The 16,624-nt window shown below is 41.4% G+C and overlaps 1 protein-coding gene across 3 annotated transcripts in view; it reads right to left on the reverse strand.

The window, feature by feature from the left end:
- Positions 1-16,624, reverse strand: part of erbb4 (erb-b2 receptor tyrosine kinase 4) — a 273,564-nt gene that overhangs the window by 10,082 nt on the left and 246,858 nt on the right. For 2 of the 3 annotated variants that reach the window (XM_023329564.1, XM_023329563.1), the window contains exons 21-25: positions 10,992-11,153; positions 5,892-5,967; positions 5,610-5,756; positions 1,432-1,529; positions 1,068-1,238 (exon numbers count right to left, since the gene is read on the reverse strand). In XM_023329564.1, the coding sequence (XP_023185332.1) occupies positions 1,068-1,238; positions 1,432-1,529; positions 5,610-5,756; positions 5,892-5,967; positions 10,992-11,153 (654 nt within the window). The remainder of the gene's footprint in view (positions 1-1,067; positions 1,239-1,431; positions 1,530-5,609; positions 5,757-5,891; positions 5,968-10,991; positions 11,154-16,624) is intronic. The other variant, XM_023329565.1, reaches the window with a different exon arrangement.

The raw sequence follows: 16,624 nt of genomic DNA on the forward strand, positions 1-16,624 counted from the left end.
CAATGGTGATGTAACTCTTACCAGACTGATGTTTTGTCAGTCGCAGTAGGACCGGTTTTTAAGTGACTTCTTTACTCTGCAGGTCTGACTCAGTGTGACGAGACAAATAGACCAAAACATGGTGAAACATTCATTTGTGATGTTTTATCATTAACTTTGGAGCCGGTTGGTCTGAATGCCTGTGTTTTTTCCCCCAGAACAAATGGAACAAATGTGTTTGTTTGATGTTCTGAGACATTTGGGACAAAAAGGAAAAACGGAAGAAACCAGAAGGTAGAAATACTTTTCACACCTCTGAGTGCTAAGGTTAACAACAAAGCACTTCTTTAATTTTGCTGGCTGTACCATCTGTGTGTTCGTGGTTTGTCAAGAATTTTATGATCATATCTAACCAATAAATAATGACGTGGTGGAGTCAGTAGGATTTCTTTGGAGGCTTGAAGTTAAATCTTTAAATAACGTGGTTATTTATACATTAAGAACCACAGACTCTTCGGGGCGAGATTTCTTTTTACTCTCACTCTTTATTGATAAGTTAAAACCCGTTTTATAAACTGCGTTAGTTTATCTTTAGGCACAGAATACCTTTGAGATTGTTTTATTCAAACTACATCAGATTTAGGAAACACTTGTTTTCAGATGATTGTTATAAACGCTTACAGTGAACGGATGTCAAACTGCACGATGTAACGGTAAAATGCTGTGAATTTAACTTTACTGCCTTCCTCTGGGGTAACTTAAAAGTTTTATGAACTTTTACAAATTATTCGCAAACATTCCATGTTATGAACTTATCAGATGAAGCAGTAATAGAATATGTTGTGTGCTGATTATTTACTAATATTATCTGTTGAATTGCATGTTGGGGTTATGATTTAGCTAGCTTCCAGTGAACAGAATTAAGCTGTAATATGTTACAAGTTCTGGGTTATGAAGTTACAGATTGCCAGACGTGCCGATCCGTTCATTGGTGCTGAGTTCATGTCTTACTGTGGAGACATTTAGTTTGATGTTTTATCACTTCACCAAACCGAAGCTGTTTTGCCGAACAAGAGAAGTACTCTTACTCGGTTGGAGTCAACGCGGGGCCTCGCGGAGCCCGACGTGGCGGCCATGTTGAAGCCTCGAGGCACCAGGTACTCCTCGGCGTCCATCAGGTCGTCCAGGTCCTCCTCATCCAGCAGGCTCTGGAAGAACTTGCTGTCGTTGGGGCTGGGCAGCTTCATGCGGTCGTCTCCCTAACACCCAAACGGAAACAGGAACGTGGTTCGTTTAATCGCCGCGTTTACGCTTCTGTCAACCTTAAACGTTTCTCGCATCAACTTCTAACACCAGGAAAAGACAACAAAAGTACGTCTTATTTATTAAGGAGACTGTAATCTCTTCCTAAATCCGGTTTGTATAAAATAAGTGTCCAGGAAGTGAGCATACCTGGATGACCAGGTACCGCTGGGGGTCGCGGGCCATTCTGCAGAACTCTGCAGCCAGTTCCTTGAACTTGGGCCTGCTGTCTGCATCAATCATCCAGCCTGAGGAGAAAGCAGGCAACAAAGAGAAGCTCTTATACATCAGAACGGATGAAAGAGAGAGAGACCATCTGCTGCTTCTTTCACTTCAGCCTTCCTAAAGATTCTTCACCATCCTTAACAAAAAAAAAAACTTGTGCTGACCTTCTCTGGCTTTTACAGCCCATTCATTGCCGCTCCACCGCAAATTGGGACACATGGACACATGTAATTTGGGTATTTTCACAGGAGGGACCCAATTGTCCCCCGAATCAACCAAATTCATTTCTGGATGCGAGAAAAAAAACAAAAAAACACAACCTCTTCTTCATTTTCCTCCTTTATAACTTCAACCTTCGTTTCTCCACAGAATGCCGGTTGAGCAGCGGCGACGCTCTTTTTAATTGAGTCCTGTACAATCGGAGAATGAAGTGTGTTGCCCAAGGCCGTTTGAAGAGGCAGATAAAAGGAGGAGTAAAGCATATTTCTGTTTTTACTTCGTCGTTGAGTCCAAGGTCCGTGTTTCTCTCTCCCTCGGGCTCCAGCTGCAGTAAACACAGCTAATCCCTGAAGAGAAAGCGAAGCGGCAGGTGGTGACTGGGCACTGCTGCTGATTTCACTGACACAACCTCCATTACTTCCTCTATTACTCTTGACTGCTGAGTATTACTCAAAAATAAAAAAAATAACAACAATGCACATCAGGAAAAATAATTGAAGGTGAATAACTCCTCTGGATACGCGCATCACGATAATTAAAGGGAGTCTGATTAGTTATAAAGTTCTGCTGTCGTAGAAGAATTTTTCTTGAGATTTGGTCATCTATGTTTCTTAGTTAAAGTTCAGAGATGAAAGAAAGGTTGTAGTCAGAGAATAATAAAAAAAAATTCCAAACCTTTATATTTATTTGCTTGTTTATTTAGCAGTGGACTGGGCACACTTTCACTAATTTGCTAATAGTGGAGCTAATCTTTTGTTTCACGTTTAATGTTTTTGCTAGCTTTGAAAACGTTGACTGCATTTAGCTTTCCCTAAATTCCCTAAATTTAATTTGTAAGCTTTCATGTGAATAAAGTTCGACATCTGAGTCAAAGAGCTGATTACTGAATTCCTCAAGTAGTTAGACACTTACATTCATGTTCTTTGTTTTTAAGTGGATGAAGACTGTTTACATGGTAGTCCCATTTCCTCTTTCCAAGCTATTTCTCTCTCTTTCTTTTTTTTTTTAAAGATGACACAAACAAACAACCAACTCAACAAATACATGAACAATATCACAAATGTGAACTGGTACGAGAGCTTTCTCAAGTATTTCTAATGACATATGGTGGGTATCATCATGGTTAAAGTTTGTGAAGTTGACGTTCTGCTAAAATACATGTCAATATAGCACTTTAGCAATAGCTTCTGCTAAAAGAAAATGAGAATATAGCGCTTTATCATTAGCTTCTGCTAAATACATGTGGGTATGGCATTTATCATTAGCTTCTGCTAAATACATGTGGGTATGGCATTTATCATTAGCTTCTGCTAAAAATCATGTGGATATAATATTTTAGCATTAGCTTCTTCTAAAAAACATGTAGACAGAGCACTTTAGCATTAACTTCTGCTAATTATCATGTTGTATTGCTTTAGCATTAGCTTCTGCCAATTACCATGTTGTTGTAGCGCTTTAGCATTAGCGGAACTAAAGTTTATGATTAGTGCTCTAAGGTTAGTGTAACATTTCAGCAAGCTGGCTTCATTAATATCACTTTGCTGTAAAATAACAAGAGTGGATCAAACTTCATTTTAATTGTTTGGACAACATTCAAACTACTTCAGAATGGTTTCTGCTATTCAGTTGAATTAATGAGGAGGTGTTTAAGTTCACACTCAAACCTCCAGGCACAGAACTATTATGTTAAGCATGTTGTGATTTGACTGGGATTAAAAAAAACAACAACAACATTTAAAAGCATTTAGAAGAGCAGTAATATGGTGTGCATAATAAATCAGAAGTTCTAGATCCAGAAAAACAACCAAGCTGGGTTCTGATCTTTGACATTTGGCAAGAACGAACATCAGAGTCATCAGTCAAGTATGCCGAGATGTGTTGGTGTTGGAAAGCAGCACTTTGCTTATGTGCTGCTTTTTTATTTGGAAATCTAACCTGCTAGTAGGCTATTGAGACATTTCAGTGGCTTGCACTGTTAGTGCACATGCTAATATGTTCACTGTTTATTTTTAAGTCCTGACAGTTTTGCAGAATTTGTTTGTGAGTAAGGGTGCTAAAGTTCTTTAAAGCTTAGTAAAAAGAATCCATCGTCGAAAAAAAACAACAAAACAAGATATGTTTTAGTTAGACATTTAGATAAGCTGGTTAGAAACGCTACAGGAAGCCATGCAGAGGAAACCCGTCGACTGATTCAGAAACATGTGGGCTGGGAAGACGGAACAGCTTCTAGAATAAGAAATTTACTGTATTTTTGTGATCATAATATTGCTGAAAAAACAATTCCATGCATCAATTAAAAGGAAAACATCAAACAAAAGTAGGTAAAAGAAAATAGGGGAGTGAAATGTGCTGAAGGACTTTCAGACTCTGCCTCGGTCCAGTCAAACTCGTTGTATACCGTTAGATACTCCAACTATATGTTGGATCAGAGCAGTAACTCTGTCTGAGCTTCATGAGAATTAAGAGGAACGTTCAGGTTTCTGAAACTGCGACAAAAGCCCAGGTAACCAGAAACACATTTTGTATGGATTGATTTTTTCGGGGCGTTTCAGACTCAGATGAGTTCAGACGGGGTTGAGTGATGACCAGACGGCACGGCGGAATCCGGCCAAGAAGCCGGCGGCTGGCACAGCCTGAAGCATGTCCTGGCAACGTCCGTCTGGAGCGCTTCCTGGAAATATGGGAGGGTGGATCAGTCGGCAACCCGGCCCAGAAGCACCGGTGTTCTGGAAACGGCCTGGAGGATGGTGGGGTTGGGATCAGATAACGCAGGGAGAGATGGGGCTTTGGATGGACGGTATGAGCTGGAGAGAGGTTTGGGGGTGAGGAAGCGTGGCGGTCCAGATGGAGGATGGCACCAACAAAGAACCGGACTGGAGTCTCTGGTGAGGCCGGCCTGTCCGTCAAGGAGTTGAACCAGCATCTCATTGTCCTGGCGCCTCGCTAGGAGACAGCAGCTCGTCAATGACTTCTCAGCAGATGAATATTAAAGGTTTTTTTTTTTTTAATTAAAGTCCAACTGATCTGTAACAACTTCAGCAAAGGAGCGTTTGGGGAAAAAAAAAGAAGAAGCAAGAATCCATTTAGTTCTATTTCTGGTCTGCAGGACGGATGAAATCATTTTGATTTGCTGATTACTTGCTTAATAATTATTCATGGGTTCATGTGACGTCTTCCCCCAAAACCTTTGATCTATTTTTATTGTTTGAATGTTTCTGAGCATCCATCCACTCAGGTTTTTTTTTTTTTTTTGTCCACAGACTTTGTGGGAAATGTGGAACCGTCCATTCGAAGGTGAGTAAATGTCGCAGTCTCTGATTTTCTTCTCTGTCAACTTTTAACTTTAAAAGCGGAGCTAGAAGGATGCAACAATAACACATACAGGATGTAGGCTCTTTTTTTTAAGAGCTGTGCTGTTTGAAAAAAGGTCCTTGCAAACATTTAACTCAAAGACTCTGATAACAGTAGATATATTAGTCCTAAAAGAATGAAAATTCTGACAGAACCCTGTTGAAGACCTTTCCTGGGAGTCAGAACTAAATAAATAAACTTCCCTGAGCTCACTGGATTCTGCTGATCTTCTAGCAGCTTCTTCTTCTACTCTCTGTCGACGTAGTTGCCTGGCAACATTATCAAAGTAGCTTCTACTCCGGCCATGGATCCAGCATGTAATCCCAGTCACTCCTGCATTACTCCAGATGTGATGTTTTAATTAGTGGTCTTTAGAGATGCTGACACCAGCCGCATATTAACCAACAGCTCTGTGGTTTCAGTTATTTTTTTTCTGTTTCCAGGCTAAAAGCAGCAACAAAACTCTCCGCCTTGCCTCACATAAAGCACATATTTCATCAGGGGTGTTTCCTGGAGCATGTGCATCTGCTCACATTTCACCATGACCATGTAGACGTCGATGGTGCATATGGGAGGCTGCGGCAGTCGCTCGCCCTTCTCCAGGATATCTGGGATTTCCCGCGTGGGGATGCCGTCGTACGGTTTGCCGCCGAATGTCATCAGCTCCCAGATGGTCACTCCTTTCACCGCGACGCATCCGGGAAAACAAGAGCAAGAAGAAGAGGAAGAGAGGAGACGAGAGGTGAGACAGACAGTAAGGCGTGCGGGCGGACAAAGGGAACAGGACTTGGGGTTGGTTAGCGTGTAGCACTCACCGTAGCTCCACACGTCGCTCTGATGGGTGAACTTCCTGTAGTGGATGCACTCCAGAGCCATCCACTTGATGGGCATCTGAGGAGACACACAGAGGATGATGGGAATATCATCTCAAAACTGGTGGGATTAGATTAGTATTATTAATCTAGTTAATTCCTGGTGGCAAAATGAGCAACATTTTCAACTCAAAATCCTTTTTACTGCTAAATGATTGAATAAATAGACAAATGAGCTCAACAATAAATATATTTATACGTTTTAATCTGTTCTTCAGCTTCTTCAACCATCAGATTAGAGCCAAGTTTTATTCTAGGCGAAACTTCTTTAGAAATGTGGACATTAGCGTTAGCTGCTACAGGTTTAGCTTCGAGATGCTATTTTATGCTTGACTCGCTTCACTGATAGGCTAACTCTTTACAGTACAACTTGAACACAACAATAGCCTTTTCCAGCGTCCAATCAGATCCTTTAGAAGCAGAAATTAACCACAAATGAGCTGAGAGAAGAGGGTTGGTCGTCTACCGTTACTGTTAATGGATGTAGCCGGTGTGTCAGATTTACCCGAAACACGATCTGGTCAGAACCTTTGTACATAAAACAAAAATGTGACCAACCTTGTTTAAAAAATTGGAAGTGGTATTTATTAGAAATTACCATGCTAAAGTCTTGTGCCTAGATTTTAAACCTGAAATGTGGCTAAATTTCCATGTTAATCAACAAGAAGCCCGTCTGTTCCAAGCTTTTTCTTGCGTTTTATTTTGTTGTTTTTGCTCAATAATACTTGTATTCACATAAATAGTGAACCGCACTCAATAATAATAATTCATACCTCTTGTATGGTGTCGTATTCATACCAAACGTCAATAGGAGCACAACGAAACGTAGAAAGAAAAGGAAGGAAGCATTCGTCTGAATATGAATGGCCACTTTTCTGCTATCCTTGTATTGAGCTAACTCAGCTGAGTCTGCGTTTTATGAATTTATCACAGACATGCATGTTTTATGGCTACAGGAGGTTATGCATTTATATATTCCCAATTCACCTGAACGTTTCCAACGGATACGCTCACAGATCTCCTGACGGTCACCTTTCCTCACAGCAACATGATTCCCAAACTCACAGGAGGCCAATTATGCTCCCCATTTCCACGTGAACACACACATGTTGGGGCGTCGACCTCCTTGTCCGGCACACACACACACACACACACACACACCCACACACACACGCACACACGCACACACACACACACACACACACACACACACACACACACACACACACACACACACACACACACACACACACACATACACACACCCACACACACACACACACAAACACCCTCTTTGGGGAAATGAAGAAGAAAGGAGGAAATGACAAGCTTCAGGTTGCACCTCCACTTCCTGTTGATGGATCTCCCGCGTCGCGTCTATTTTTACCGAGAACATGCAGATGTGCTGACAACAGCTCTCATTTATCAAGGCATCAGTGAAAACCAACATGGAGGCAATCACTCAGATGGCTGCTTGCGACTCGCCCGGGTTATGAAATCATATTTTTCCTTCTTCTTCTTCTCCTCCGCCCCCCGTCCGTCAGCGATAACAGCCTGGACTCGACGTGCGGCGGCGAACCTTTCGGGCCTCCAGCTGAATAGATGTGGCAATGAAAAGCCAATTTAATAACAGGAGTTGATCAGAACAATTTGCATAGCGGGTCTGGAGCAGTGGGGGAGCGGAGGGCTCCTGATTGATGCGGTCCACAAACAAAACAACCCGACTTCGTTGTTTGCTTGGACGAAGAGCCTCTAAATTCTATAAAAGAAACTTTTTCCGACATTCTCCCATCAGAGAACGGATACAGTTTTACTTATTTCATTTGTTCCCCTGACATATTATTCATATTGGATATGAATTCAATAAATGTAGCTACCTAACTATACTTAGGCATTGAAAACCTGGACAAAATCTCTGCATCCTTCCAGAATCACAACACTGACACTTCAAGAGAAAATCGATCCAATTGTTCACATTAGCAGCTGCAGCTCTTCTGAACCGTCTCCCGGGTTCAGGGGTGTATTTGTGAGTGTTTTTGACCATTGTTCAAGAAGCGCATTGGCGTGTCAGACACTGGTGTTGGACGCCGGGGCCTAGATGATCTCTGCTCTAATCCATCCCAGGACTTTCGCTTTCTGTGCCAGACCAAACCCAGGGCCTGGGCCGGATTTTAGCAGGGGCTTACCGGGGCTGCAGCCCGGGGCCCCGGCATTTTGGGGGGAAGGATGTTTTATATTTTTGTGAATGGATAGTGTCAGAATTTAATCAATGACTACGATGATTTTGACAGCACCGATGAAAAATGTTCCAATTTGTTCTGGCAAACGTCCATCTTGAATGCTTGCTTGTTATTGGTCCACTTTTGACGCATCTTATGCATTGGGGAGGAGGAGCGTCAAGGGAATATTATTTTACAATGGCGGACAACAGAAAATATGACAGCGGAGCGCAGAAAAGAAGGAAGAGAAAAGAAAAAGAGCATCGCGCCAAAGAGGCGACAAACAAAATGCCTAAACTGACAGGCTTTTTTAAACCTGTTAGCGGAGATGGAGCAGAAACATCATTATCCCCCGCTTACCAAGAACTTTAAAACCAAAGAAAAAGTTTGAGTTTTGATATATTCCACTTGTACTTATATGGACTTGTAAATGCTGGGGATATTTGTATAAATATTGTTTTACTCGCTTTGCTTTGTAAAAGTATATTTGAGCATTGCACTTTCTTGCACTCAATCTGTTTCATAGTTTGTGTTGAAGTCCAGGCAACAATAACTATTCAGTGATTTTATTTTGTGATGCAAGCATCATATTCTAGTTTCAACCCCAACATGTGGTTTAGTCTTTCTAGAAAAGAGTTCAGAGTTGTTTGTAGTTTGTGACAACTGGCTTATTAAAGTTGTAAGTTGTCAAAACTTACTGTTCGGTCATTTTCTGCTCGTCCTCTAAAACAAAACAAACACATACAAAAAAAAAAAAAAAAATACATATATATATATATATATATATATATATATATATATATATATATATATATATATATATATATATATATATATTGACTCTAGCCCAGGGGCCCCCATCCTGACTCCAGCCCAGGGGCCCCCATCCTCCTAAATCCAGCCCTGCCCAGGACCTTCGCTTTCTGTGCCAGACCAAACCCAGGCAAACTCTGGTGTGAATACAGACCAGCCTCAATCCGAACCAAAACGTACAGGTCTCTTTGGACCTCATGAGCCACCGTAGCTGGGCATCATGGTTCTTCTTCTGTAAACTTGTGTGCCGTCTTGTCAAACTGAACCTCCCAACATGTTAAGACAGATTAATTCACCTCAGTGTGAAGTTACGATGAAGACCTTCTTCTAGTCCAGGTCCAATTTATACAGAATCAGGTTTAAGTGAAAAAGGTTTAAAAAGCAAACTCAAAACAGTTTAATACTTTACAAAATTCTGGATATGAAATAGAAAACCTTTCAAATTTTGCCATTCTGCTCATTCCTTTCAGGTGGCTAACTATTACAATTAATTTCCACCAAGATAGAGGCGACACACAGCTCCGCGGTCGGGCCGTTCCTGTTAACAATTTTCCGTTTCCGTGCCGCTGAGCAGGCAGAAAATAGCTATTTGATTGCTGGTTATAAATGCTGCCCGTTAAGAGACGTGGAAAGTAATTTCGGCACTGTTGCATGAGGACGTCGGTGAAAATCACGGCTCTGCGCTCGCAAGGTTGTCTGGGAGAAGACGCGTCAGAACAGTTGAATCTTGCCGGGTCATTTGTTGTATTGACATTTAAAATGAGTGTTTACAGGGGCGACAGAGACCTGCTAACGTACTGCTGCACATCTGAAAACAGCTCTCCTCTATTCCTGGGTGTGAAAATAAACTGGAGTGTTAGTGCCAGGATAAGAAAATGTTTTTTTCTTATTTGAGCTTTTTTTATTTCAAGAATGACGGTTTCATGATGACACAAGAATAAAGACGTGACATTTCGAGAATAAAGTTATAATATTATAAGCACAGAGTTGAAGAAAAAAAAAAGAGAAATAGTCATAATATTACCAGAAAAAAAGTCTAAATAAAATCAAAATACATTTATAATATTGCCAGAATAAGGTTTTACATTGGGAGTTTGAAGTAATTTATATGAGAACACAAAAAAAAATTTAATCCTTAATGCTGAGCATCTTGTGAAGTTATGCTTTGGGATCAGTTTTCGAGTAAGGAAATAATGTTTTAACACATCAGCATCAAATTATTACCAGTAGCAGGACTTTGAAATGATTGAGTTTATTTAGAAGGCAGACCTGGATTGACTGGAAGCTTTGTTCTCTTTAAAACAACTTTTTTCTTATAATTTTATGACTTTCTTCTGATAATGTCATGTTTTTATCCTACTACTGACTTGATTGTCATAATATGATGACTTTATTCAGAATTAAATCTCTTAATCTGGCCATGACACTCTGCTGTACAGCAATGACCTCGGAGATTATCCTTCTTTGTGCTGCAAAAACGTTTGTCGTTGCTAAGTCATTTCAAGTCAGCAAATCTACAAAGAAAGACATTTCTAGGAGATTCTAGAGTCTTTCCAGGAGCGGATGACCTCCAGACAGACTGTACATTGGTCAAAGAAAATAAACACTTGGCTCCTTGACAGACTCTACAGACCTTGGTTAGCATCTTAGATGTTAACAATGACAGTTGGGTTATCTGCAGATCTGATGTTGTTGCAAGCTACCGAATTATGAGGTATTACCTTGATTCTGTGTGGCCATATTGACACTGCATCTTCTTATGCACAAGGAACTGTTGACCAGTGATGATGTATCTGCTTATGAAGTCTCATCACCCATCGTAGGGGAACGTTGTACCCATTATCATATTTAAATATCTAAAGTTCTGAAGAAAGTTAAAGAATCTGATGTGTTTACACGTGATCCATGTTGTTCCTCTGCTCTTTCCTTACCTGGTTACTGGTTATGTCTAACTAGGTCAGCCGTTTGAAGCACTTGACACACACCAAGACGTTCTCAGGCTTCCACTTACACCAACCTTGCCCCCGTCCGCGTTGTACTCCTTCTCGTCGGCGTCCAGGAGCCGGGCCAAGCCGAAGTCGGTGATCTTGATGTGATTGGGGGACTTGACGAGCACGTTCCGAGCCGCCAGGTCTCTGTGGACTAACCGCCTTTCCTCCAGGTACATCATCCCCTGAGAGGCGGGGAGAGACAGACAGAGAGACGGTGAGGAATCCTATCGTGGAGCCATTTATCTTTTTAAATCTCAAGCCTAAAACCGCTGAAGCATTAAATGTCAGCACTAACATAAAATTATTGTCATAACTGTCATCAGCATTAACTTCACACCCGTGCAGACATTTAGATTTGATGTATAATCGCTATAATGCCTCATGTGCATGACTCTAAGCAGTTCAGAAGTGTCAGAAAGTTTATTCTCAAACCTGCAAACCACAAAGGGAAAGTTTCGTGAGCCTTTTCAATCCCCCAACAGGTCTTGGGATTGTGGAGAGTGAAACATGTTTACATTGTTTTCTTTAGATACCAGAGAAGGTTGGCGGTGCAGCCATAAAAGTTTAGTTGAGCTGTTATGGATAATATGTAACATTGTTCCTATAACCATACTATAATCCAAATACTTCACAAACAGACTAAAATTTCAGGCTTCATCTGCAGGTGAACTTGCGCCTGTATTTTGGCACATTTGCCCAACAAAAATGAAGATGTGCGGAAATTCCCTGCTGTTTGATTCTCAGAACTGGACTCCTTATAATTACTCGCTCTTGTAATCACAAATGATCCAATCTTGCCTGAATCTCCATCGACCCAGACACTCTTGGGAGTGTGACACTTAAGCGGTGTTAAAGCAGAGCAATCAGCGGCACCGCCCCGACCTGGAGCGGCCCACATCCTCCACCGGGACGCCACTGTTTACCTCCCTAGCAGGCTGGAAATTAATTGGCTCCTTGAGCTGTTGTACATTCCCCTGCAGTCGGTGCGACGGCCTCACCTCATTGCCCCGTCACTTTAAGTCGAAGTGTATTAATGGGCTGTGTGGCCCATTGATTCCTAATTTCTCTCGACATCGACATCGGAGATAAATATTGCGTGGCACGCTCGTCTTTGGGCTTATTGTAATCAGCATTGTTATTGATCGCCTGAGAAGCAATCTATTTTAAACACACTTCCAGCCAGGCGGGGGTGTTGCCTGCAGTCCTGTCACAGCACATTGTGTCCTGGATTGGGGAATTCAGCCCAACAGCGAAGAGGAAGCGATCCAACTTGGTGGATAAAAGAGAGAACCATGCAAACAGGCTGACAGATAGATATATTGCACATATGCCCTGGGAAAATGTCTTGCTCTTCAGCGCTGGTGGTCTCTTGGATGTCCCTGTCATGTTGTGTGTGTATGTATGTGTGTGTGTCACTCCCAGCAAGGCCGGAGGATGATGGATGAGGGCTCAGCTAGCGGCGAGTCAGACGTCGGCGCTATCGATTTATCCTCACATTCATCTGCGAGGAAAGGGGAGGCAGAGAGGGGCGGCGACCGCGGTGAGAGTCGGCTTGGCTCAAGTGCCTCGACAACAACAATACACGCATACACGTATTTACAGGTCCCGCTACACACACACACACACCTAAATGTTTCAAATGTCCGATGATTCTCTGGCGCCAGCCGAGGCGTGGGCCTTGGTGTAAATCTTTCATTGTCTGCCTCGCTTCTCACCAAGGTGTTTTCATTGATCTACCAGCAATGTGGCGTCCACTTGTTTAACATCCAGCTTAATACACTCCAATTGGCCCGGCCTTGCCTGCTTTGTTCGCCTCCCAGAGCAGCAGACACCGGAGTATATCATCATCTCAGAGAAACATCTCTGACGGGCGTTTTTGTTCTTCTGCGGCAGAACCGTCAGCTGAATACTGGATCAGTTCCATGGAAGCGAATACACCGTGTTTCAAATTATTATGCAAGTGATATTTTCTTAAATGGTCAAGGCAAATGATGGTCAGTATCATTTTCAAGTCATGAACTATTACAGTATAAATCAAATTTTACTGAACAAAGCTCCCCAGAAGAACAGTATTCTTTTCAAAAATAAAAAACTCAAAATGCACTGTTCCAAATTATTATGGACAGCAGATTTTCTCAACATTTTATGGATTATAAAGAACTGCAAACGGTCATTCTTTGAATGTGAAGCAATAAGTGGTCACATGTACTAAAATCAAAAGCTATTTCAATCAAAAACATTTTAACAGCCTGAGTTCCATGTTAACATTGGACCTTCTTTGATATCACAGCACAATTCTTGATCCATTGAACTTGTGAGTTTGTGGAAAATTTCTGCTTGAATTTCTTTGCAGGATGTCAGAAAACCTTCCTAGAGCTGCTGGTTGATATGAACTGCGTTCCACCCTCTGATCTTCTGCTTGAGGAAACTCCAAAGGTTCTCAATAGGGTTGAGGTCAGAGGTCAGAGGAGGATGGTGACCACACCATGAGTTTCTCCCCTTTTATGCCCATAGCAGCCAACGACACAGAGGTATTCCTTGCAGCATGAGATGGTGCATTGTGATGCATGAAGATCATTTTGCTACTGAAGGTACGGCTCTTCTTTTTGAACCATGAAAGAAAGTGATCAGTCAGAAAGTCCATTTACTTTGCTGAGGTCATTTTCACACCTTCAGGGCTCTGAAGGGGCCGACCAGCTCTCTCTCTCTCTCCATGATTTTGGCCCAAAGCATGACTCCACCACCTCCTTTCTGACGTCACAGCCTGTTGGGATGTGGTGGCCATCCACCACCAATCCACTACTGTGTCCATCTGGACCATCCAGGGTTGCACAGCAGTCATCAGTGAACAAGTCTGTTTGAAAATTAATCTTAATGTACAGCTGGGCCCACTGCCACCGTTTCTGCTTGTGAGCTCTGGTTAGGGGCCCAATAGTAGGTTCATGCACCACAAGCCTCTGGAGGATCCTCCACCTTGAGGCTCCAGCAGCTTCAAATAACTGTTTGCTGCTTTGTAAAGGCATTTTAACAGCTGATCTCTTAATCCAATGATTTTGTCAAACAGAAACCTTCCTCATTCTGCCTTTATCTGTACAAACCCATCTTTGTTCTGAATCAGCCACAAATCTCTTCACAGTACGATAACGCTTCAGTTTTCATTAAATATCTAATATTTTCATATCTTGTCATACGGCTCTACACTATCTGATGATTTTCATCAGCAGACAGATTCTTTCTCTTTCCCATATTGCTTGAAACCTGTGGCCCGCTTAATAATGTGGAACATCCTTCTTAAGTAGATTTCCTTTAATTGAGACACCAGACAAACTAATGAACCCAGATCTCTGAAATTAATTATAGTGATTCAAAGAGCCCTGACACACAATACCATCTATAAATCTAATAGCGCAACAAAAAATGTAATCTTTATGACACATAAATCCAATTTGCATAATAATTTGGAACACGGTGTAGACTGGTCTGTCATAACACCACCAAGTCTATTTAGCACATATGAAGGCTGCTAGACAAACATTTCTTTATTTCTGTCTTTCTTCTGAAGATTTTGCAGGTTTTAACTTTCGTACATGTGTCTCTCGGTAGATTTGGCACTCTGTATGTCCAGGGTTCCATTCCTGACCAAAGGCCTTTAGCAGCATGACTTCCACATTCGCTCTCCGCCAAGGTCAAGAAAACATGCCAACCATTAGTAAGTCCACAGAAACCCTAAAGTCTGTTCAAACATTTCGGTTTCCAGGCATAAAACCAAATGTAAAACAGATGCCAGAAATGTTCAAGAGACTTTGGGAAGGAAAATCAAGATCCCTTATGTTCTCCAGTTTAAGCCCTCCAGCTTTTGACTTGATGTGAAGTCATAGACTTTAGAAGACGGTCGCGGGAATTCACTCTAAAACAACAGATCCCCATGTCTTTTGACACTAATGCATTATTGTGAGCTTATTGCAAATTTTCTGCATAAATGGCCAAAAACTTTGTGTTTAAGTGATGCTAACTTCCACCTGCAGGTGGCAGTGTTCCTTATTTCTACTCCACTGCTGCTTCAGCCTTACAATAAGTCACATTTATCTTCATGCAAACGTATGAATATTGCAAAATTCCTTACAAATATTTCAAAGGTATAAGGATCCCAAATCTACAACAATAACTTTCTGGAATGGCTTTCTCAAAACTCTGCCTTAGTAGCCACCAGTAAACTAGGCTATCTGACTCACCGGTGTTGGAAAACATACAAAAAAGAAAACATGGCATTCATGCCAATTACAAGTGCATGTAAGCTTCCTATCACTACTGTAGCTTGTAGGGAAACTCTACAGTCTCTGTACTGTAATTTAATCTAAATGTATATTGGTCACTGTGCAGACTATTGCTTTCACAGTGATTTACAAGTGAACAGCAGAAGCATTATAGCTTCAGCACAGTAAGAAAGCCCGCTGTAAGCATTAAAAGCTAAATCTATTTAAAGGAAACAATGTGAGTGGAACAAGAGTAGAAGTGCACAGTCAGAGCAATGAGAGTTTCGGCAGGAAATGCTCTTGTCAGAGACGAGTCTTTGGAAGGTTTTTAAATGCACCGAGGAAGAGAATATGTTCTAATGCTGTAAATTAGCTTCGTTTGGAGTCAAACTGATGTGAGGGTTGAACATGTCACTGTAAATCAAAACCATGATGGCATACAGTAGTAAGGCGATTAATTTGGCAGTGGAGACCAAATTAAAAGTATCAGTGTGGAGCAGAAAAGCACATTTCAAAAGTTGTGATGTGACCATGTGCAGAAAATCGAAGTCTCCTAGAACATTTAGAAAAGTTCAGCTCAATGTGCTTGTTGGTGTTTTCAAACTACGATGATATAAACAGGATTGTTTCGTCTGTCAAACATTTGCGAACCTGAATAAAGAAACAAACATACATAACGTTGGTGTTTCATGTAGCATTTTTAGGAACCGCAAAGACAATTTTGAGTTACATGATGGTAGAAGTCCACCATTTTACAGCTTAAAGATGGTAAGAAACTGACTGCAAATACATTTTTGACTAAATCTAACATCTACAAATGTGAACATTTTGACTACGAGGGACCCCAACCCCTGTGGTACTCCATACTTAACTCTGCTGTACCAGGATTAAGCATAACATGTAGATATCTAAATGGACCTGTTGCACCAATATGTCAGTGGCTCTGATACAGGATGCTCTACTCAACTGGGTCAAATGAATCCAATAATTTAGAATTAGATAAATCTATATTAAGTGTTAAAATTGTTCTCAATAAGCAAGAGTACGTTTGATAATTGTGCAACAAATTTCCTATCAGAACAAGAAAAAAAAAAGAAGCTTTGAACACAGTGGAGGCCAGCACAGGGACATATTTGAGAGCCACGTTTAGCAGAAGAGCAGCAAGGTTAATGAGCAACCAGAGCGAATGTCCCCAAACAGCACAGAGTCGATGATTCAGCCTCTCATAGCATGAAGGGCTAATCTAGCAGCTTAAAAAAAAGACTTTTCTTCTGTCCAGAATTTTTTTGACTTTTGTAAAAAAAAAAAACCAATTGGAGTGGCAGTCAGAAAACTGGCCTGCAGAGAAACCAAAAGTTTTCAACCGATTCCATTTACAGTCAGGCAAGCTCTTCACCACC

This window comes from Xiphophorus maculatus, chromosome 24 (genome assembly GCF_002775205.1).
Source record: "Xiphophorus maculatus strain JP 163 A chromosome 24, X_maculatus-5.0-male, whole genome shotgun sequence".
Lineage (NCBI taxonomy): Eukaryota > Metazoa > Chordata > Actinopteri > Cyprinodontiformes > Poeciliidae > Xiphophorus > Xiphophorus maculatus.